Source organism: Cupressus sempervirens, chromosome 5 (assembly GCF_028749045.1).
Source record: "Cupressus sempervirens isolate cs-2001-9-10 chromosome 5, ASM2874904v1, whole genome shotgun sequence".
Lineage (NCBI taxonomy): Eukaryota > Viridiplantae > Streptophyta > Pinopsida > Cupressales > Cupressaceae > Cupressus > Cupressus sempervirens.
In genome coordinates, this window is record NC_143122.1 from 307,085,788 (window position 1) to 307,110,496 (window position 24,709).

The 24,709-nt window shown below is 35.2% G+C and overlaps 3 protein-coding genes across 11 annotated transcripts in view; 2 read left to right on the forward strand and 1 right to left on the reverse strand.

The window, feature by feature from the left end:
* Positions 1-24,709, reverse strand: part of GCN2 (protein kinase family protein) — a 389,262-nt gene that overhangs the window by 342,741 nt on the left and 21,812 nt on the right. For all 9 annotated transcript variants that reach the window (XR_016364575.1, XR_016364573.1, XR_016364574.1 and 6 more), the window contains exons 2-5: positions 16,142-16,213; positions 15,878-15,937; positions 15,417-15,522; positions 2,200-2,313 (exon numbers count right to left, since the gene is read on the reverse strand). Coding sequence is in view for 6 of the 9 variants with exons in the window: in XM_089829969.1 (XP_089686095.1) it covers positions 2,200-2,313; positions 15,417-15,522; positions 15,878-15,937; positions 16,142-16,213 (352 nt within the window). In the remaining 3 variants the exon portion in view is untranslated. The remainder of the gene's footprint in view (positions 1-2,199; positions 2,314-15,416; positions 15,523-15,877; positions 15,938-16,141; positions 16,214-24,709) is intronic.
* Positions 4,245-6,090, forward strand: LOC149555814 (uncharacterized). The gene is made up of 5 exons (XM_089833731.1): positions 4,245-4,627; positions 4,767-4,999; positions 5,115-5,267; positions 5,409-5,809; positions 5,947-6,090. Exons 1-5 carry the CDS (start codon positions 4,245-4,247, stop codon positions 6,088-6,090), a joined length of 1,314 nt encoding a protein of 437 aa, XP_089689857.1.
* On the forward strand, positions 6,099-7,263 carry LOC149555815 (uncharacterized). Its single transcript, XM_089829971.1, has 2 exons — positions 6,099-6,352; positions 6,487-7,263. The coding sequence occupies exon 2, from the start codon at positions 6,501-6,503 to the stop codon at positions 7,065-7,067; it is 567 nt and encodes a 188-aa protein (XP_089686097.1). The 5' UTR covers positions 6,099-6,352; positions 6,487-6,500; the 3' UTR covers positions 7,068-7,263.

Here is a 24,709-nt window from a genome sequence, read left to right on the forward strand (position 1 = left end):
CTTTCTTAATATGACTTCCAACACTCGCTCAACAATCAAGAAAAGCATTTCAACCCTAATCACAAGTGTATCAATTATCATGAATCTCACCTACATTTTAAAAAATTTGAGTTCTGTGTGTATGATTTTAGTTCCTCATAGCTGCAACAAACCAAGAACTAAATAGCTAGAACCTGAGAATTGCATAGCTATTTGCTCTGAAGCCTCTATTAATAAACTTCTATAATTTTCATAAAGCCATTGATGAATTGAAATGTGTAATTATGACATTTTCCTTATTGCCAACCTTTTTCGCACTATGAACTCTGGATGAATCCCTTCGTACTAAGGTTTCCAAATGAACACAATGTCCAAACTTCACACAAACAGAAAGTGCATAAATCGTTCAGCTCAATGGTGATTGCTAGCTGAGATCACTCATGAGCTCAGTGGATTTCTGTCCATAAAATTGACTTCCAGGTTTTCGCCCTTTGGTTAAAGATTGAACTACATTCAACTTCTCCAAATTTAATTTGTAAACATAAAATGTCTAGAATGCCTTTTTCACTTTCCCAATCGTCATCTATACAGTTTTTATTAGAAAAAAAAAATTCAACTTCCCATCAATAAACTTTATTATTTTGAACCCCAGAAAGCCATTTAATAAAATAACTAATTAAACGTCGTCTTTCGAGCCTAGACAACTGAAGTTAATTATTTTCTACACAACCAATGAAGTTACATTAAAAAAAAAATAGCAGAAAATAGGAATTTTGACCCACCATCAATACCCTGAGATCATAAGATATCAATCCATATGCAAGTTGGTATTATCTCAAAATGACAGACTTCTCCAGCAGGCGTGATGTGCTCTCAGAATGTCGGATCTGCAGATTCTGCGCATAGATGATACCATTATACTCATAGATCCAAGGTCTCCGTGACACTATTAGGATACCTTCCCTGCGATGCTAGTGCTATCCAAGAAAGTCGGAGGTTTCCAAGGATGTTGGAATGGACCGAAAGGGACCGAAAGGGACACTACATAAAAAGCTCAAGCAATGGTACTTATGAAAGGTCATAAGTTGGCAAAATCAATAAATTGTAGTATCCTAGAGGTTGATGGAGATTCTCTCATAAAAATCAAAAGATGCAATAAAGGCACTTTTAAGGATTAGAATCTTAAGTATACAATAAAAAGGGAAAAATGAAACTAGAACCTCTGAAGTTGATATTTACTCTCATTACAAGGATAGGAATAGGCTAGCAGTTAGCCTAGCCAATCGTGCCATAGTATAGTAAAGACGCCAAGAACTGGCCAAGTAAGGATATAATAGCTTTTTCCCCACATGTTTGGCCATACCTACCACAAAATTTTCAAAGACAGAGCTGTGGTACCCAGACCAGTGGCAGTACGGGCAGGAATTACTTATAGCATGCAAGTGGTTCAATGGTGGGGCAATGTTGATTTCCATCTTACTATACATCTCTCATTCCCAGTTGTAGGTCTAAATGGTTTTTGTTTTTCAATGACACGGTATTGGTGTGGATGTCAATATGCAGCAAAGAAGTCATAAATTTGCAGTAGAGAGTGGAATTGTTGCCCAACATTACGAGAATCTTCACTGTAGAAAATGGTCTCGATGAACTTGATAAAACTGATCCTAGGGCCCAAAGGGTTGGTAGCACCTGGGGAAAATAAGGCAGACACTATAGCAACAGTGTTTGTAGCCAATCGGCAGATATTTAAGGCGTGCACTCTCCACTGCTTCTCACATTTTACAAGTCAATAAACGCTTGGAGGTTTAAATCATATAATCCATGTGTAGTAATTTCCATGTGTCTACTATTTTCCATTACATCATCCCTTTCACTAGAAGGGTTATATCTAACTGAGCAATGAGACCCCTAAAGCTGAGCATTCAGATTGTAGATCGGACCAACAGAACAGTTGCAAGTTGGTCACTTGAAGCCTTTGCCATCCTTTAGTTATAATATTATTATGTTATGCCGTTGCTATGTTGTTTTCCTCGGTAATTATTAGTTTGGTTTTTTCTATAACTGCCTTGGGTATAATAGGATTTTGTAGTCATTTTCTCTAAAGGCCTTCAACCAATTAAACCCACTGCTATTCTATGATAAAATATATTTTAACTTCATTTTGAATCATTATTCTATTTTTATCAGTAACTTAAAATATTTGTGCTTACAAGAAAATACCTTTGAATTTTGATCAAAATCTCGATCATTTGGGATGATTTTAGACAAAAATTCTTGGGCTGCCTCAACAAGATTGTACACCATAACACGTCCTTCTCGAGCCTTGGAGTTTGCCTGTAACAAGAAAATGGAACTATTTAGATCTCATTTGTCGTCTATTAGTCTTTACTTCAATTGCTTCAATGAAAACCCTCAAGTGTTGATAAAAGAGTTTCATGATTCATGATATTGAAATTTATGCCTTTGTTTGTTGATGATAATACATTCAAAATTTGATAAAAATGAAATAATACCTGCCCTCTACCTAAGTAGTTGGCCTAAGTGTGCCTTGTCAACAAATACCACTATGACATCATTGCATTACACTTGCATAACTATCCAAAAAATCAGACAGATGCAAATTCAGTTTATATAACACCATTCAAGGTAATTCAGTGGTCAGTCCATGCTTTAATAATATTAAAAATAAATGCTTATCTTTTTGTCAGTGTATGAAGTACAATGGAAATCAGTGGGTAATTGCGATCCAACAAGTTCAGATTGACTCAGCAGAGTCAACTAATATAATCACCAATATATTTTGAGTTTCCTTTGGATCTGACTGGGCCATAGACACTCCTCAAACCCAACTGTGCAAGAAAACGACAGAAGTAGGTTTGCGAGACAAAAAGTAGAGCAGGCAAGGATATGGGTTCAATGTGCAAACTAATGACAGCCTTATCTTGCAGCCAACTTCCAGAATTACTGGGTGCACCCATAGCCTGCTGCATACATCATTCAAGAGAACAACAGACTAAAGATTATAGCATTAATAATTTAATTATTTTTAAAAGACAAAACTTATAAATGGGAAAATGTTCATTCCTACCGTATAGCACATGCTAAAGAACATTGTTTATAACTTCTGCAAATTGAGATGCTACAGAAAATTGAATATAACACCACAATTAAATTACTATTGCAGAGTAGAGCAGTATTCCTGCAAAACATATACCTACTGACAGATAGATCATTTGCTACAACAGCTGTGGAACACGCAGCAGTCAGCTAAAAATACTTGCAACAATTGGTTACAAAATATAATATGACAGCTACAAGTGAATTCCCTCCTTTTTCTTCTGTGTAAACCATAGTTCACAAAATCGCCGAAATCGCGATAAGATTCATGGCTCCCGATTTTTTTGGAATCGGAAATCACTGGTGGCGATTTTTTCTTGTGAATCGCCTGAATCGCCAAAATCGGCGATTCATGGCAAAAATCGCCAAAATCGCCATCGTGAATCTCCAGAAATCGGCCGCGGCAGCAAGGATAGAAAGTTCAATTTTTTAAAAAAAACACATGTTTTATTTGCTTTCTAAGTTGACTTTCCTCTTTGTTAGAACCCTAAAGAGCCTTCTATTTGCTTAGTATGAGTAGAAGAGAGGAAGAGTGAGAGAGAAGAAGAGAAAAGAGAATCCATAGGTTTCCAACCGGCAAGAAGGAAGAGCACCAAAGAGATCAGAAGTCCATTTGGGAAGGCCATAAATTGCATTGGGAGCATTAAGGAGTCAATATCAACACTCCTCAACTCATTTGCAAGAGGTAAGTGTTGGTTTTTTTTTTGCATGTTAGTGTAGTATGCATTTTTTGTTAAATTTTTTTAGTGTTCATTTGCAAATCTTGAATGTTTTTTATTTTTAGTTTTACTAAATTGCAAACTAGGGTTTGTTGTTTTGTAGTTTTTGTTTATTAGTTGCAAACTTTGATTTTTTACATGAATTTTTTTATTGCAGCAGCCCTTTGCTTTCATTTTCCAATTTCCACAATGGGTAAAAAAGATGAATGCTGGAAATATAATGAAGAGTTTCCTGGGAGAACCAAATATCAAACAAAATGTATATTTTGCAAAGAAAAAATAAATGCGGGAGGTATCTATAGATTGAAATACCACATTGCTGGCATACCTGGCCATGATGTCACAGTTTGCACTCAACAAACCGTTGAGGCAAAACGCTCTTGTTTAGTGGCATTAGAAAAAATTGAACAAGACAAGTTGACTAAGAAAATGCAACTTGAAAGGTTAAGAGGTATTGGCTCCCGTGCTCACACATCCGCAACCGCATCTACATCTGCAAGTGCATCTGCATCAGCTTCCGCATCCGTAGGTTGTGTTGGGGAGGGTTCTTCTAGGCCTCCTTTTCATCCTAGTGCTAGTGCTCATGTGAGTGTTAGTGGTAGTCGGTCTCATACTGAGACAGAGTCCAACACCAACCTATTGCGGCCTAGAGTGCGGAAAAGCAGAATGGATAGTTACTTTGTGCCCCGCACTACTCCTGGCTCCCAACCCACGCTTGAGGGCATGGGTTTGAACAAGGAGATTCATGATGCTGCCAGAAAAGAGATTTGCAAATTCTGGTACTTTTGCAACATTCCATTTATTGCAGCCAGGTAATTGATTCTTTTTTCTTTGTTATCTTCAAAGTTAAAGTTAAAAGTAAAAGTAAAACTTTAATTATATCTACTTGTTTTATGATTTTAGTTTTTGACATCTAAATTTCTAATCAATATCATTATCTATTTGTGACAGGACTCCTTATTGGCAGAACATGATAGATGCAGTTACCATTTGTGGTCCGGGGTTTAAAGCCCCAACTGAGGCTGAGTTGAGTGGATACCTCCTGGAGGAAATGGTTGAGGATATGAGGCATGAGCTTGAGGACAACCGAAAGGAGTGGATCGAAAAGGGTTGCACCATCATGACTGATGGTTGGACAGATAGGAGGGGAAGAACACTCCTCAATTTTCTTGTATCCTGTGGAGGTGATTGATCATTCTACTTTCCTACATACATAATTTTGAATCGTGATTGACTATTTCAAATTTTGATTTGTTGATTGCTAATAGTAATTATAATTCGTTGTTTTGTTACTTGTAGGATATACCATGTTCCTCAAATCCATTGATGCTTCTGCTCATGTAAAAAACGCCACATACTTATGTGAGGTTATTGAGGAAGTTATAGCAGAGGTGGGGGAACAACATGTGGTGCAAGTGGTGACGGATAATGCAGCAAGTTATGTTGCTGCAGGTAAACTTTTAACTTTTTAAGTTTTGAAAATAAATTTATTTGAATTTTGAACTTTTTCTAATTCTAACTTAGAATTTCTAAGTTTCCTAAGTTCTAACATGTTTGAAATTTGAATTTCTAATTATCTTAAAATTGTTGTAGGCAAACTTTTGATGGAGAGGCACCCCACCATATTTTGGTCCCCTTGTGCAGCACACTGCCTTGACCTCATGTTGGAGGAAATTGGCAAACTTGAGTGGGTCAAGTCATGTGTGGAAAGGGCAAAAAACATATGTAAGTTTATTTATAATCATTCATTTGTCCTTAGCACAATGAGGAAGTACACAGGAGACAAAGAGTTAGCTCGTCCAGGGATCACGAGGTTTGCCTCGAATTTCATCACCTTGCAGTCCTTGTTGACATCAAGGGATGATTTGAGGAGCATGTTTGTTGGGCGGGAGTGGATTTCATCTTCCTATGCTACGACCACTGCAGGGATAGATGTGGTGGATTGCATATTTGATGATGATGGTTTTTGGAAACCTGCTAGAGAAATACTTAAGGTAATTTTATTGCAATTTAACATTTAATATTTTACAGTTTACTATGCTAATTGTTTAATGATTTAGTTTTACCTTATATTATTGAATTATTCTATGTTTAAGTTTTGACTCAAATTTTTGTTTTACTTTATATGTAGGCCACTGAGCCTCTTGTATCTCTCCTACGAACTGCTGATGGGGAGAAGCCCTCTATGGGCTACATATATGAGGGCATGGATAGGGCCAAGGAGGCCATTAGAGCTCAGTATGCAGGAGTGCAGGAGAAGTATGCCCCTATTTGAGACATCATTGATAGGAGATGGCAGAATCAGCTCCACAGACCCATCCATGCAGCAGCTTACTTTTTGAATTCGGCATTTCGTTTCCGTCCTGACTTCAAGGCGGATGAGGAGGTTCTCACCGGATTATATACAGTGATCCAGAGGTTGAGTACTGATGAGGATAGCAGTGCTGCAATTATTGAGCTTGATAAGTTCAATAATAAAGAAGGGCCACTTTTCTCTAGCAGGGTAGCCATAGATGCTCGGGAAACAATACAGCCAGGTAAAAATTAAATAATATATTCAATGTTCATGAATCTAGATTCTAAACTTAAAGTTGATTATGTAATTTTAGAGTTAACTTGTAATTTGTAATTTGTAAATGAGACTAATTATTTTTATTTTCCCTTATTTCAGATAGATGGTGGCAAATGTTTGGGGCCACAACCCCAAAACTTCAAAAAATTGCCATTCGTATTCTGAGTCAGCCAAGCAGCGCTTCTGGATGTGAGCGCAGTTGGTCCATGTTCGAGCACATCCACTCGAAGAGGAGAAACAGGTTGACAGTGCAGAGGTTGAATGATCTTGTCTTCGTTCATTACAACCTCCGTCTTAGGATCAGACAGATTTTGGGCACTGACTCCTCTCCGATCATTCTGGAGGAGATTGATCCAGAATCAGAATGGCTCACAGAGGTTGTAGATCCAGTCTTCACTGAGGAAGACCGTGCGTGGATTGACCAGGTGGATATAGAGGCTGAGGCAGCTAGAGCACGTTCTTCAGGCATTGGTAGACGCACACGTGCACGCACAGACACAGGCCCTAGCGACATTCGTGAGCCCATCTTATATGCGGGAGATATGGCTCGACAGTCCTCTAGGACCTACATTAGACGCCTTGCTACTAGGCAGACTGGATACTCAGAGGCTGAGGCTGAGGCTGTAGCCGAGCTTGAGGATGATGTTGAGGATGATGATGACTATGAGCCTGAGGCTTGAGCTGGAGCCTTGTTTTTATATTTTGTTTACAGATATTGATATTGAATCATTGATAGACATATGTTTCAAAGTTTCAAACTTTCATGGATCTTCATCTTAGATTCTTACATAAATTTATGATTTGATGTCTTATGGATCATCTTACATACATTCTATGATTTAAATCATTATGATCATTTGATTTCTATTTACTTCAGCTAGCCTACAATTTACATTTTAGAATCTTAGATAACATAGTTACGTATGTGATGGATTTTATGTTTCATGTTTATGTATGTTAAGTTTTAACTTCTATTTGATGATGTTATAGTGTGCTTAAGTTATATTCAATAAAGGGTGCATGAAATAAGTTTTAAATTGTTAAAATCTTTAAATTTAAAGGGTTTTTTCAAATTTGCCGATTCATCGCCGATTCATTGCCGATTCATTGCCGATTCACGATTCGATTCGGCCTTGCCGATTCCGATCCGATTCCGATTCATGTTTCTTCGGTGTAAACACCCCAAAAGTTATATTAAAAACCAATATAAAGATCTCTCTTTCAGAATTTAACATGTTGACTCTTTGCTATCCATGTCAACCCTTGATATCTAATAATTTCTTGTCTTTTTTCATTAAAATCATGACGAGTAGGACTGTAGAATTAGTTTTGTTTGTTAATTTTTGGTTGAAAATCACCTTACGAAGAACACCTTTACGACACTCTGTGCGTCTCAAAATGCAACTTATAAACTTGCATTTTGTGCATCCCTACTTTCATGAATAGGTGTTTACAGATCTACTACATGTGTGTCACAGGAGGACTAAACCATGGACAGTACTGTGCTATTGGCACAAAGTGACCCCATTCTAGAAGAGATCAATGCACATTTGGGTTATGAAAAGTTGTAAACTATTAACACCATGTTGCTTATTTTTTACCAGTTCCATTTGGTTTTGATGGAATTCCACATTGAGATCACAAAGCTACAGCAAATGATTTCCACAGCTGCTACAAAATGGCTTTCTGGAGCAACACTGACTTCTATGGAACACCTTCACTTTTAGCTACCTCTATGAAGTCTACCCATTCATATGCTCATAATTTCCCAATTACAAGGTGATGCAAGATTGTTCTTTTTCCGAAAAATCCTCTAGTATCAAATTGACAAAGTAGAATATAAGCATACGTATCTCGAGTAATTCAAACATTAAGAAGCTGATATCAGCATAAGAAATGGTTGCCAGTAACAGTTTTGTAGAATGTACCCAACTGAAATGGTCAAACTAGTTCAACTAGGCCCAAAAGCCCCTTGGTAATCGAGGTTCACATGAAAGTATCTTCTACAGCAAAGCCCATCCCATATCCAACAAATAGCAAGGAACTGAAGCATTTGGAATTCAAATGTTTCAGATTTTGAAGATGGAAGGGAATGTTTTCCAAGCTTTCTTGCAGACTTGTATAAAAAGATCCATTGAGGACTTGTAAGAAGAGTCGACTTTTCCAATTCACAATTCCTTTGTTGAGCTAGTGCCCAAGGAGTTGGGTAGAGTTAGGAATGTGTAATTGAGCAAGTTACAAAGCCACTTTTTAGGCCAACTATTATCATGTGAAGATATGCTTCATTTAAAGGAAATGACAGTTTTTTAACTTATAATGTGAAACAATATGAAATTATTACCCATGGGTGCAACAAAGCGATCCCAAAGCAACCACAATATAACAAGATGATAACTATTCAATCTCTTCTACAAGATTATTTTACAACTCTCAATATGCAACAGTTGATTCCACCAAGAAACTTGTACATAACAGCAAAACAGAAGACAACAAATCAGACTATCTAAGTACATGCATATCTACCATGAAAAAATAGGTGATAAGTGTGTTGTCCTGCATTTTGTCACCACAAAATGTAGGTAACAGTACAAAACTTTTCCAAGCTAGTTTTGTATTTCTTTAAGCTTATTTCATTATTTGATTGGTTTGTATTGATTAATCAAACGAAACCAATTGATATAATGGACTCTTTTACTGAAGGCTTTCGTCAAGTCTTTTTTGTTCTTTTGTTTGTTGAGCCTATGCTTAATTCTTGAGGCCTTCAGTGTCCTTTTCTTCGTTTTTGAATGTGTATTTGTTGGTTTTTAGTCCTTTGGTTTTGCTCAAATCATTGCTTTCGGTTTTTCCTTTGATTTGGTATATTTTAGGGCTCAATCGGTGTTGTCAATCACAAAATATGACCAATTTAGTGCCCAAAACACAAACGTTTTTAATGCAACTGCACGAATTAAAAATATCATGTTATATTTTTAATTTTACATTCACTTTTTGAAAAATATAACTTAAATTCACTTTATGTTATGATTTTATATTACTTTATCATTTAAATTTTCACATAAAATCACTATAGTGCACTTTATGTTATATTTTTAAGTTGAGTTTTTTTTTTTTCACTTTAGTGACTATATCAACTATATAGTTCAATGTAATTATTGATATTTAAATCAAATGCTCTTGTAAATATTATTTATTAAATGATATTTACACATTGTATTGTTAAATATGATAATGTAAATATGATTTATGTCCCACTTAATAATATTTTATCAAAATTAAATTCATATGCGCTTAAATTGATCACTTAAATGTGCAATGACATCTTAAAAGTGGACCCTTTTGATGCATTTGCCTATAATCTCACTTAATGTACAATGACATCTTGAAAGTGGATATTTTTTATGCATTTGCATGTAAAACTCACTTAAATGTGCAATGACATCTAAAAGTTGAGCTACATATGCATATGCACCAAAAAGGTGAGTTTTTGCTTTGAGTTGAATATGCAAGTAACTTAAATATGCACCAAAAAGGTGTGTTTTGCACTAAAAACATGCATTCACCCTTTCTAAACCTGTTTTTGGGCAAAAAGCATATTTTAAAACATGCATTTTTGCCTTTACAGAGCCCATTGCATGTTTTTAAAACATGTAATGGCCTCTAAAAGGTCTATTTTGCTCTCAAACACATGCATTTGCCTTTCTAAAACCCATTTTTGGAGATTGAAGGAAAAACTTCATGCATTTGGCCTCCAAAAACCCATTTCTGGTGATTGCTCTTAGATTCTTCCATGGAATGACTTGAAATCTTTCCCTCAAGAGGCGTTTTTGCATCCTCATGCATTCCCATGCATTTGGCAAGCTCTTTCATGCTAAAAAAATTTGTTTCAGCCTCATTTAGAGCCACGTTTTGGACAAAAACACCCAAATTTGGGCCTTCAAAATTCACGTGTTGGCCAAATAAGGGTCATTTTGGAGTTTTGATCATTGTGTATGAATTTGGGAAAGTCGTTTTTGCATTCACAAGTCAAAAATGACTCAAAAACATGCATTTTTTGGCCATGTTTTTGCAAAAACGGCCTAGGTTTTTGCATAAAAAAGTCACATTTTGTTCAAAAAACTTTAAAAATATCATTTCCAGCCCATACCTTTGATCAAGAGGGATCGTTTTTGAGTTTGTATGCATGTTATTGTCTTTGGAGACTACGTTTTTGGCATTCTCATGTCAAATTCGACCATTGAATGCCCATTACATGCAAGTATGGAGGAAGTCCAAAAGTTGTTTGAAAATCCAAATTTGAGGGAGAATTGGTCTTCAAGTCTATAAAACTTGCTATTTTGGCTCTTTGATCATCAAGTAATAAGACATTTTCCTTCTTGCTAATTAATTTGTGCTTATCTTGTTGATTTTGTGCATGTTTTAGCTCGATGTTTTACACATTGATTTTGTTGCCATGGAAAGTGTATTTTTCCTTTAAAAATGATGAAATGGTTCATTTTCATGTTCTTGATTTTTTCTCAAACTCCAAATTCGAAATTGCATGTTGAAGTGTTGCTTGTTAACATGTTTGAGTCTTTTTCCAAAGGCACATTCTTCTTTTGAAGTTTGTTTTTTTGTTTTGTGTGTTTGCTTTTCAGTTTTTCTTCATTTTGGAGAAGTTGCAAGTCCTTTCCCAAAAACTTGGTCATGTTTCACTTCACTCCATCTTCCATTTCATGCGAGAGCATCATCACATTCCATTTCCATCTTTCCATTCCACAACACTTCACATCTCATTCGTCAAATGTGCTTACATGTATTTCATCCCATCCATCATTCGTGCGTACATGTAATCTCATTTTCCATTTCCATTTCCACTCATCTCACTTTCCGCATCCAATCACACTACACGATTACATGAAAAGGCTTACATGTAATTGCATCTCTAAAACCCATTTTTGACTAAAAGTCACCTTTTTAAAAGGTCAAAAATGTCATGTGCATGTTTTCCCGTGTACTTTGACTTTAGTTTTCCTCAAAGGCGTCTATAAAGTTCACTTCACCTCAAGTTACATTGTGTTTCCATCTTTCCATATGCACTTACACCTCCATAAGCAAATACATGTTATTCCACTTCCCTTGTCATTACGTGCACTTACATGTAAGCTCATTCTCCATCCGTAGTCGCATCTCGTCTCACTTTCCATTCCTCATTACATGTTACATATACATGTAATCCATTTTCTATGTAATGACAACTACAAAGCTGTCATGTCCCTTTTTTAAACAGCATAACTTTACAGGGGATTTGCCTATCATCGACTCTCGTAGGCAAATGATTATGGGAAGAGGGTCATTTTTGTCTTCCGATAATTACAATTGAGTAAGTGGGGCCTACTCGTCCTAATATTAAATAAAGGTTGTACTCCAACTTTATCAAATTATTTATTTAATTTTATAAAGTTTTATATCATAAAAGATGATTCCGGAAAACTTCCAGAAACTTCTCAGCGAAGGGAATAAATAGAAGACATAGGGCTCCCATTTGGAACAAGCAGTTTGTGGATTTGATTTCCTATTCCAGTTGGAGTAATTTGTGGTCATTGGTCTGCAAATTCTTCAAGTTATCTCTGGGAACGAAAACTCCCATTGATAAGCAATTGTGAGGGTATGAAATATTGCCCGAATTATTGCATGGCTGGAGGTGACATGGCAGTTACCTCATTTGATTAGAGATCTGTGGCTAATGCCAAATTTTGTGATTCATTGACATCAAAAGAAGCGGCTAATTACGGCGAAATTGGAAAGGGGTTGGAAATTCGTTAGAATCCCCATGCTTGGTCGGATTTGCGAGTAAATCGATCTGCACCCCGGTGGCTTGGCGATATTCGGCTATATCTGCACCCTGACGGCTTGGTCCATGACCGGATGGGCATTTTAAAAAACGCAGAACGAGCAGTCCGTGAGGAACAGACCGTGGGCGGATAAAGGAGACTCCAGGCCCGTCCTACCACCGTTTCCGCTGCGATAAACGACGGGTACTGATGTGTGGAAAAGGGCGAACTTCTGAATCCGATTTAGTACTGCCGGCAGCATTTCGTGAAGGGTTAATAGCAACTCACGGGACTGAGCTTCTTCAGTATTTGAAATTCTGAGTATCAAATTTCGGGTCAAGGTAGGAGATGCGAACTTCATGGACAGATACGAGCAGACCAGTCCGGACCAACTCTAGGGGGGAAAAATTCTTCAACAAGCATTTCATATAAGGTTTGGGTTAATATTTCTCTGGTTATCAAGGGTTACAAGTAATTCATTTAACCTTTGCAATTTTTGTACCCAAATTGCTATTCTCTCAAACAAAATTATTATTAGGAATAAGAAGTATTGGTTCTGAATATTAATAATGTCAATCATGATCTATTAAATCTGTTACAGCTAAATAGTCTATTATTTGTAAAAAAATTAGTATTGTTTCATTAGTGATTATCACTCTAAGGGCTATTTCAAAAGCCCAAGTCCAACTTTGGCCTTTTCCATCCAAATGCATATGCTTTCCAGTTCAATTACAGCCATCACATGTAATTCATAAGCGTCTAATCCATACTTCGAATACACACCCCTCATGGATTCGTCATTGTAACTCAAATCCCAAAGTTCTCAAGGATTCAATCTCATTGGAAGATGTTATCATCTTCATGTTGCGGCACACTCTTCAAGATATGTCAAAACTTCTTCAAAAATAAATAGAGATGTCTCGTCAAGAAGGCATGTTTTGATTCTCAAGAAGCAGTATCATTTGATCTTCATTTTCCTAATGGTTGTCTGAGAACATAAGTTGGTGTGGGAATGCACCAAGCACTTAGTTTCGAAAAAAAAAGTTGTTGATGCTTGTCGGAAAATTGTTTTGAGTTTACATCCAAACAACATCGAGAAGGTTTTCAAGTGTAGGAGACTCTAGAATGTGTCAATCTACAAAGGAAAATTCATGACAACTTGAACGAGAAAAGGCTTGATGACATCAAAATTTCAAATGACAACAGATAATTCATCAAGGCGAGTCAAAGGCTATCAAAAGACGTAACACCATGATTATCAAGGTGAATGCAGTGGCATGAAACACAAGAACTCTCAATTCTGTGATCGTCTGGGGTAGCATCGCCAAGTACAAGGCCTTTCAGGACAATCCCTAGGATTGTTTCATTTCTCTTTCGTCTTTCTTCTTATTTCATGTTTGTAATTGAAGAGGATGTATTACATGAAAATGTGTAACTACATGCAATGTGACTTACATGTGTAATGACATGTAATCCAATAATTTCTCTTGTTAGTTAGACCGGGTCAAAGTTGGTTGAGTTACTCCCACTTTTTCCTCCACTTTTTTCTCAATTCATTTGCTTATATAAAGGAGTGCCCCCTCATTGTAAAAATCATCTATTGTTGTATGCAAGAAAGCTCTGCCAAACTTGTACAAGCATAACTTTGATTGTGTAGTACGAATTTAGGAGAAAAGTGAATAAAAGAAGCAATTGAATTCGACGCTTTGATTGGAATCAATTGTGATAGAGAAAATTAGAAGCTTTGACTGTAATTTGTCCCTATTGTCTTTGATTCATGTTATTATTGTGTTTTCAATAATAGTGCATAGTGATTTAAGATGCAATCGGAGCTGAAGCTTTAACTGGGAGCACTTGTGGCAATACATAGACTGAAAGTTTTGACTATAGCTTGTATTATAATTTCAAATTCACGAAAAATAGTTAGAATTCTGTACTTCTGGAAGTCTTTGTGCCCCAATGGTAGAGGTTATTCTTATAGAATAGGTTAAAACAGGACTTAGAGCCAGATTGGTACACTTTCAGCTAGCTTTTGAGTTAGTGTTAGTTTATCGGTATCGCCGTTTACAACTTTAGATAGAAGTGTAGTTTGAGGTTTCATCTTGCCCATTACTTGCTCCACATGTAAGTGGATTCTTTCCTAAAAGCTAAGAGAAAAGAATATTAGCAGCAACCCTTATAAAATCTCTCAACTTCTTGCTTACCTTGAGTTGATCCAAGGAACGGTGAGAACGTGGAGCCTTCCCTTTAATGTAGGAGAGACTCTATCTCACGCACTATGGCTAGTCATCCTATTTTGCGACTGGATTTTACCCAAAACTGTTAGTTGCAAAATATCCACCCAACAATGTGAAAACATCATGCAGACTTAAGAATTTTTAAAACTCCAAACAATATTGTCCTGACTTGCTGTCACTTTTGATCATTACTCAAGTTTCTTTCCCCCCTTTTTCTCTAACCATAAGCTATAACTACTCCCTCTGCTTCTTATCTGATCTCCCAATTGAATGGATTCAGTCTCATATATTTTGCTTTTCTTTTTCTGGTTCACACTGGCACCTTAAAGCTGTGAAAATGGATACATCCTCTGGTAGCTTAAAACCAATACAAGGAAAATTAGAGGTCTCCACCTAGTTCCTTTGAGCAGAAGTTCAATTGATTGCTAGTTTCCAAAGGGTGAGTATCTTGTAAGCAATTATTAGAGTGCTCAGTGAACAGGTAGCTTTATGGGCATACGTGTTCCTGATCATACCATTCATGCCATGCCTAATCAAGTCTGTGTTTACATTCACCGAAGCTGAGATGACTAGACACGTTTCTCCAACACTTAAACTTGAAGCTGATGTAGACAATGAAGATGTCAATAAAAACAAAAGCCAAAGAAACTCTGCAATACTTTTAACTTGGTTATCCAAATCTTTTCTCAAATAAGAAGTTTTGTTTGACACAAGTCTGTATTTAAGTTCACCAAAGCTGAGATGACAAGTCATTATTCCCCATTAAAATAGACAATAAAGATATCAATGTAAGTAAAATTAAAAGGTGAAGACATTCTTCAATATTGATAATCTAGTTATCTAAATCTTTTCCCAAATAAGAGAAATAAAGATAAATTTTGGTTGTCCCCAACAATCCTGCATGTCCTACTCAATCTAAGAAAGCTGTTAAAGTTGAATAATTTATCTGAAGAATATCGTTAACAAATCTAGTTATTATCACCTGGTCCAGTAGCATTGAGTGTAGAAGCTGGAGATCTTCTTCTGACAGCACCCCAGCTGGTATAATCTGTAATTTTGGAGCCTTGTAAGGATATCCAGGCAAGCATCTGTATTAAAAGTAAAACGTAGCATTACAAGAAGATGGCAACCACAACAAGGTGTGAAATTTCTTCACAGAAATCCATTTCTGACAACTACAGGCAAATACGTATTGATTGAGTTAGCAGATGACTGAGGATGCTTTTCCAATTAAACTGTGAAGATTTATTTTGCAAAGATGCAATTATCCAAAAGCACTCTCAATCATCTTCATGGACTGCCAAAAAACCATTCCCGTGATAAGATGGCAGACAAAAATGATTTGATGCTAACAAAATTACATAAAACAAGAGTATCACTTGTACCTATCCAATTATCATTCACATGCATGTCAAGAATCAGAAATATTTCTATTTTTCTTACCTTACTAATAGCTCTACAGAAATATTTAATTCATTCAATCCATTGTCCATGGAATAGGGCCTGCAACAATTGGAAGCAATTTTTCCAAGGCAAACACAACAAATCAAGAGATATACAAGCAGGCTACAATAAAAGCAAGAGAAGATACAGAAAGGAAAATTAATTACAATCAAAGTGAGGCCTAACAGAGAGTACACTGTTGTTTCAGTGTCCACTTATGCTCTACTAATCAAACTGTACAAAAGAAGTTGAGATATTTTATACCTGATAGTTATAGAGAGTTGAGGAGAAGGCTTCTCAGATATGAGTTTAAAATCCTCTTGAAAGATTGCAGATCTAATTAAAGCAGGAAATAGTAACTTCAGTACAACCAAATCAAGTGATTTTCAGTTAATGGCAACTCCCATAGATCTTAGTCTGAAACTGAAATTAATTGAGTGGCAATCTACAATTTGAAATCCAATAAATAGTATCTTTTACAGAAAAACATACATCTTGAAAAATCAACTTTTCTGTTTGTATCAAATTGAGAGTGATTTTTTAACCAAACTGACTGGTTCATAAGGAAAATCTCAGCGCTCAGAATAAATACAAACATGCGAATACTGCATACAGCGTTAATTTTCAAATGTGGAGTAAGTTCACATATTTTGCCCATTATACTCTGTCTTTTTCTATGCCCCACAGTGATACTTGGACACAGATGGGAGGAAACGGAGGAATGTGTTTCAGGGATCCCTTTTGGGCATATGGCAGGCAATGGCAATAAAAAATAGGAAATTTTATAAATTAAAAATATAAGAGACTTCAATTATTCATATTGACAAGGAATTTGCCATATTTGTTATATAACTATATTACATAACGTTGAAGCTGATTTGTGAATTCAGGAGTTAGAAACAATTAACAAAATTTTATTGCTGAATAAATAATATTCCCAATCAAGAATTTATCCAATTTTGTGTTGCCTCCCTGTTTACTAGGTGCTATCTTTCTTGTACATCTTTTGAGAATTCATATTTACGCTATCTAGAATTCGTCTTTAAAATCATTAGGGCAATGTTACTTGTCATTTCCAAAATGCATTAGCTAATATCTATAACATGGAAATCAGCAATGTCAATATTCAAAAAGTGACTTGCAAAGCAAAACCTAATACTAGAATGGTAGTGCTACATCCATATCCTATAGCATGTATTGGGATATATCATGATCTTCTCAGGGACAGAAACCTTAACCAAGTCTATTATGAATTCCTAAATATTATTTTGGTATGTTTAATGAACCTCGTGGGAATTAGAGTAATAATGTTTCCTAATGATGCCCATATATAGGATGTAGGGAGTAGTGGTAGTTAAGCACCATATTGTGCATTTTGATCTTGTTGAGAACTTGTGGAGATTTGCCCCCTCAAATAGGCTAGTTATTATATATTAATTGCAGCATATTACCTATTATGTTCTGCTCTTGTGCAAGTTATTTCATTACAACTGATATTAGAGTATGATATTGGCATCTAGAGACAAGAACCAAGGCAATTTTTTTTCAATATAGGATGTCAGATTGTGAAGAACATCCTCTTTCAATTCGGCAACAGTTCATTTTCCAATTTGGAGGATTTATTGAGGAGTACTGAAGTTTCCCCAGTCCAATAAATTAAGGTCATTTGAAGGAAGAATTTATTAGGGTTTTTACCCCAAGGCTGCAACTCCATTAGTTTCTTAAGATTTTTTCAAAAAAGTGAGAACTAAGCCCACGAAAATTACAGTAAGAATTTCTGCTTACTTGGAATTGTTCTCTGTAAGTTATAATAAGATTATGTCAATCTTCAACAAGGAACAAGGTAAGGAATCCAGTTGCTCCTAAAAGACTCCAACAAAGATGATCTAATAGTCAAGAAGATGAACCCCGTATGCATTAAACTAAGTTGCCGATTCGGGTTCGGGGATGGGTTCGGGTTCGGGGTTCGGTTCGTGGATTCGGGCAATTTTTTATTTCCCCATTTGGGTTCGTGGGTGGGTTCGTGAGTATATATATATATATATATATATATATATATATAAACACACACACACAAGAGAAACATGCATAGTTGCAAAACAAAGTCATTTCACAATATGAACAATTGTTGCTTGATCATTGATCAATGCCAAATGCCAAAGGGTTTCGGGTCCCTTCAAAACTTGTTTTTACATGAATCTAAAAGCATTAAATACTCGCTCATTAATCTATCTTCATGATTGTAAAGAAAATTATACATTGAATTACTAAATTGCAAAACATAGACTAGTTCATCAAATAATACATTGAATTATTAAATTGCAAAAGAAAGACTAGTTCATCAAGTAATAAAGATTGAAACATGATGATAGATGACAAGTTTTTAGTAGTTTATCAATAATCATAGTATCAAATGCCCTTCAAGGGTCAAATGGATCATCACAAAATGAGGGATCAATGGCTTCATCCCCAATTGCAACTATATCTAGATCTTCATCATTGGAACCCAAACTGGTTCCACTAGTCCCATATGCTGCTATATCATCGTCCTCCTCCTTGACATAAGGGATTAAATGAGTGAAATGTTTTTCATTAAGTTCCTTTGAGAGTTGCATAAGAAAACAATTAAAAAAACACACTCTTTAATGTTGTTTGAGCCTTGGGTTCGCTGTGGGTTCATTTGGGTTCGCTTCAGCAAGGACTCGGACGAATCCACAGTCAAAACTAAGGACCCTGCCCGGACCCATACCGAACCCAGGGACGAATCCGGACCCGTACGGACCCAGACCCGAACCCGAATCCGGGCAGCAGGGGACGAATCCGGCAACTAAGGCATTAAAGACACTATAAAGGAAGAAAACATCAAGAAAAAGGAGAATGTCTTATCAAACATGGCAGCATAAACGAAAGGGATTGCTTGAAAGAACAGCTTCTCTCCTAGGTTTTCGAGACTTCTAGTAGATAAATTCACACCACAAGACTTACAAGAAAATGTGTCTTATATGGGACACAGCAATTCTGAGTTTGACTCAAATCTAAAATAGAACTTGTTAATGTTATAATTCTGTCGCATAAATTATATTATATATATGAGATATATAATATATGACAAATATTATATATGGAATTATTAACTTTTATATATATATATATATATATATACATATATATATATATATATATATATATATATATACATATATATATATATACATGTATATATATATATATGTATATATATATATATATGTATGTATATATATACATACATATATATATATGTATACATATATACATATATATATATATACATATATATATATACATGTATATATATATATATGTATATATATATATACATATATCTATATATACATGTATATATATATATATATATATATATGTATATATATATATATATATACATATATATATATACATATATATATATATATATCTTATTATAATATATTGAGGATATATTAATTGTGTTATAACTATAACTAATATAAGTTAATATATTAAAGAGACATGTCTCTTCAAGAGGCATGCCTCTTTATATCACATATACATTCATTCATATAGTAACTTGAAAAACACACAAAATATCCAGAAGTGCTATTACAAGTTACAAAACAGATTAATCAATCCTATTTCATCAACATGGTATCAAAGTAGATTCGAACCTCTGGGAATCTGAATTTTTTTGGATGAATTCTTATTGGAGAACGATCTAGAGATTACAAAATATTGGATCAATTGAGTGCTTGCCTCTTAAATTTGACTTCAAGTTCAGGAATTGATCTGCAGTGCCTTCACATTACATATCGTGCAAGGGAATTCATTATTGAATGAAAATTACGAAACATATTTCATAAAGCTTTGAACACCCTATCTTTCCACACCAAAAACAATAAAAGTATGAGATATTGTATAGGCTCCTAGGGCAAAACAAGTATTGCCCTAATTTCTTGAACAGAAAGATCTTAAAGAACAACAGGAAATGCAAATGGTCAACGTCGAGCTAGATTGCAGACTCTACATCAATTCCACATCATTTGTGTTGAATATGGAAGTAATGAAACAAGGTATTGGTGCGGATTGACGATGTTGTTTAACAGGGTGTTGTGACCTGATATGGGGTGCTACAATTGTAGGATAAGGCATCGTGGGTCAAACTCTATAGATGAGATTGTTAAAGTAAATGGTGAAATGTGGAAGTATGGGTAACAAAAGTTCAGTGCCAAACTCGTCTACTATTGTTAGCATCCACCTTTCTTCACATGAATGAGAAGTTTATAAGCAGGTTGCATCATTGGAGTGCTACCTCTGCAAGTTGCGTTCATAATGGATTTGTTAAAACAGAGTTTGGGATGCCTATCAACACACAGAAAAGAAGGGGTCTTATTCCACAAAACACTTCAAAGATTTGTCATCCCATGAAATTTAGATATTGCTAACAAATGCAACTGACAAATTCTGTAGCTTCTTTTTCACCATATGCACTACCTGTGGAACCAAAGTAAAGGTTCATTTGTCTGTAATGACAATGCAAAAATGAAAAGAAACACAAAATATAAAGAGTGAAATGTCCTTGAATGGCCCTTGAAACAGTAACAAAGAAGGCACACTAGTTACCAACTGTGTGAGCCATAACCAGGGTATGAACAATGTGGTGTGGTAAGATGGTTTAAAATTTTTAAAACAAGCAGATGCAATTGGCTTGTCCAATGCCAGAGCACCACAAGTCATGCCAACATTTTCCCTCTCGTAAGATGAGTTGATCATATGCACTAGGAGTCTAAAGAATAATAGCCAAAGGTACGTGAATGGGTCAATGCCTCTTAAATGAGTTTGGGAAGAGTGGTGAAATAGTGTACTGATCAGGGAAATAGAGTATCGATTGATATTTCAAAAGTGACATATGTATAGATTGGGCGTGTCAAATCAAGAACATTAATATTTATGACTCTTGAAATTTAATGGCTATCTTAGACAGAGATGTTAAGGAAAATCTATAATTAAGGAGAAGAAAATATTGTGAAAATTATTGGGAGACGCGTGAGTATTACTTCATTTAATATTTCAATTTGGGAGAAGCATTTTCCAGCAGAGATTTCAAACAAGGTTAAACATGTTAGCATGAGAGTGTCATTCTGGAAAAACATTTTATGATACTATATCAGCCATACTGTGGGCAAAGCATATAGGACCACAAGGTTGGAATGAAGAACGGTTGTAATCAACAATCATTAGGAGATCCGACACAGCCAATAGTCTCATATATAGATCCATATGGTGATTGGATGGAGAAATATGAATATGCAACTATAATTTGGTGATGGTTTGTTATCCATTGCAAACTAAGTGATTTTAACATCTGATTTTAGTAGTAGAAGGCATCGTAAAAATTCTATTATAATTTCTTGCAATCATCAGAATTCTCTAGTTGCCTCAAACTTAGAACGGGAGTTATTGCATTATATCAGTCAAAGATATGTGTAAACTATTGGTAGAATCACTTCTAGAGTATCCCTTGGAAATCATTATTGATGACTATTTCCTTCATCTGATCTATCATCTTTTGACATTGGTCATAGTCAAAGAATTTGAATACCTTGAACACTGGTCTGTGAACTGTTATCGGCCTTATAACCGCCTAGCAGTATGCTTTCCATGTGTCTCAGCAATATATAAGGACATAAGTCAGAGTCGTGTGTGTTTCTATAAATGGGCAACCTAATAGAAACTAGAATTACTGTTGTGGATGAGTTCATCAGCCAGGATGTTGCTCCATATAGGTGCCCACTCTAAACCACTATTGAGATGATAGATTGCAGGAATGCATGATATGATGTTAAGATATAGAGATGTTAAGAAAATTGATAGAGAAAAATACATAACTACATATGACTAAAAGTAAAATGCTTGGTTGCTATTGAGATCAAAGAAATTCTTACTATAAAGGGCTCTTCCAATAAAAGAGGGAGCAGACTGTGTTGAGATTTTGTGCAAATATCAAAATGGTCAGTTTGTTCCTTGGAAGATGTAATAAGAAATTATGAGACTGTCATAGATGTACACCCACCTTCAGTGATACCAATCAGTGATTCAATGAATGTCGTGATGAGAGAAGTGTCATAAGATGCTTCATTTCTAAGGCATCCAGAGTGTTATGGTGGACTTAGGAAGCAACCCTTGTGGAATATTGTGATAATGTAGGAGGCTCCAAGTTTGAAATGTCTTTCAAATTTGACTATGCTTAAGCTATTAAAGTATGTTATATGTGAACCACCAAATGTTACATTTTGGAAGACAAACTTCAAAAGTTCCTCCCATTTATCAGAAGTTGTGAGAGATTAGTGTTTTTCCATCCAATCCACATTAATGATGTGAAAGGGCTTCTATAGATGGAGGGCTACTCTTTATTACAAGAATTTAAACCAAGTTGTTTTTCCACAATTGATTATTTGACCATGTAAGAGTGGGAATTTTACATTGTGGGAGGAATATAAACCAATGTTCCATTCCCATTGTTATATATATATATATATAAACCAATGCTCCATTCTCATTGTTTGACAAATGATTATACAGAGGCATTTTTTGACTTGATGGATATGGACCTTCATGTGCAGATAAGTATTTTTCATCTTTCAGTATTACACTTATCTACTCTCTGTAGTCTCTCTCTTATTTGTACTTCTATATGTGATATAAAGAGTCATTTGCCTTAATCTTTTCCTTTGTCTCTAAGCATGTCCTTGCAAGAAAGAAGATTGGAATATTAGGCATGCTACCAATATTGTACAAACTCAATCTTATGATAGCAACTCCAAAGAAGTTGTGGTTCATTAATCATCTGATGATTACGTTGAATAATGTGAGGCTCTTGAAGAAAATATTCTTGATGATTATGATTATGAGAGGCAGTCTAACAATTCATTAAAGGTAGCCTTGGAGAAAGAGAGTGAGCAGAAAATAGATGCTTCAATCAAACTTTTGATGCTCTTGGTTCAGAAGGAGTAGACCTTGTTGATGGATTCTCCAATAGTCAAAAACTATAACAGCTAAAGGACCATGATTCATGGGATAAAATCTCATGTATGTAGGCTGGAAGGCCTTATGCTGTCAGGATACCCATTGAACTAGGGAAGCATAACATGACTTGCTACCAAGAGGTTAGAAGGATGACAACAGATTCAGAGGAAATCTAACACTTCATCGGAGACAACCTTGTGCTAAGAGGTCAGAAAAGTTGATATCAAACTAAGACGGAGAAACCTTATTCTTTGATATGTTTTATGGTGAATGTTGTGACAACACCACATGACAGTATTTGTGGAGACTCTGTGCGAACTTTTGATGTCATACATGTATGAGTCTATCCCCTGTGTACATCATGAAGAAGTGACGACTTCTAAATGATTATCACTTGTATTAGGAGAAGTTATTGAAAGGTGACAACCTTACAATAACTTGTATCACGATATACATTTTGTGTAAATGTTGAAATAAATCATGAAAGGCTTTATCTTATAAATCAACAGCTAGGCGTTAGATGTTATTAATTTAACTATCTACAAGTTGTTTGTATAGATATATTTTAGGTACTTGGTGAATCTCTTGCCTTGATATTCTGATAGGCCATTAGCACATTGAGTACTTGGTGAATATCATTTAGTTGGTGTTCTGATAGGCCATTACTCGGAGTACTTGGTGAATATCATTTGACTGATATTCTGATAGGCCAATGCTCATGTTACCTAATATGATATCAAATAGTAATTGGTGAATATCATATGTTGATATTCTGATAGGCCAATACTTATATGATATCATATACTATAAATCTTTTGATCAAAGATTTCCTATATTTATTATTTTTGAAATATTACCTATGGTGTAATATCTATGTGTTTTATCCTTCTTCATCAAGAGGGATTGTTAATGTTATAATTTTGTCGAATAAATTATATTATATATATGAGATATATAATATATGACATATTATATACGGAATAATTAACTTATATTAAGAGTGATATATATATATCTTATTATATAATCATTATAATATATTGAAGATATATTAATTGTATTATAACTATAACTAATATAAGTTAATATATTAAAGAGACATGTCTCTTCAAGAGGCATGCCTCTTTATATCACATATATATTCATTCGTATAGTAACTTGAAAAACACATAAAATATCTAGAAGTGCTATTACAAGTTATAGAACAGATTAATCAATCCTATTTCATCAACATAACTGATCACCCAAATGCTTGTTATGGCCAGCTCTACGCATTTCATACCAAATATGGAGATATGCAAGATTGCAAGGATTTAGCAAATTGGCTATGCCAAATGGACCAATTCTTTGATCTTTATCATGTTTCAAATCAACGAAAGGTCACAATAAATTTATCTGGTATCACTGTCTCTATACTAAGAAAAAGGTGGGGTGGGAAGTCACATCATCATTTTTCCAAGAACTATCTGAATATTATGGCAATGACAAATGTCTTAGGGATTAACTACTTCAGCCCAACCACAAAATTTAAAGAAAACAAATATAGTCAAGGACAAATCCTGACTCTATGAGTGAAACATGTTACAAAGGAAAATCCAAATGAACTATATTTAGTGGATCTGAAGGACCACATCAAAACTGAAGTATGCATGTTTAGTCCAAGTTATATCTCCTAATCAATGATGTTGGCAAGGCAAATAGAGGACAAGGTTTTGGCTAACAAAAGTAAGGAATTGCCTTGAGATTGACACCTCGACACTGAAGAAAAAAGGGTCAAAGGATTCTGTTGAA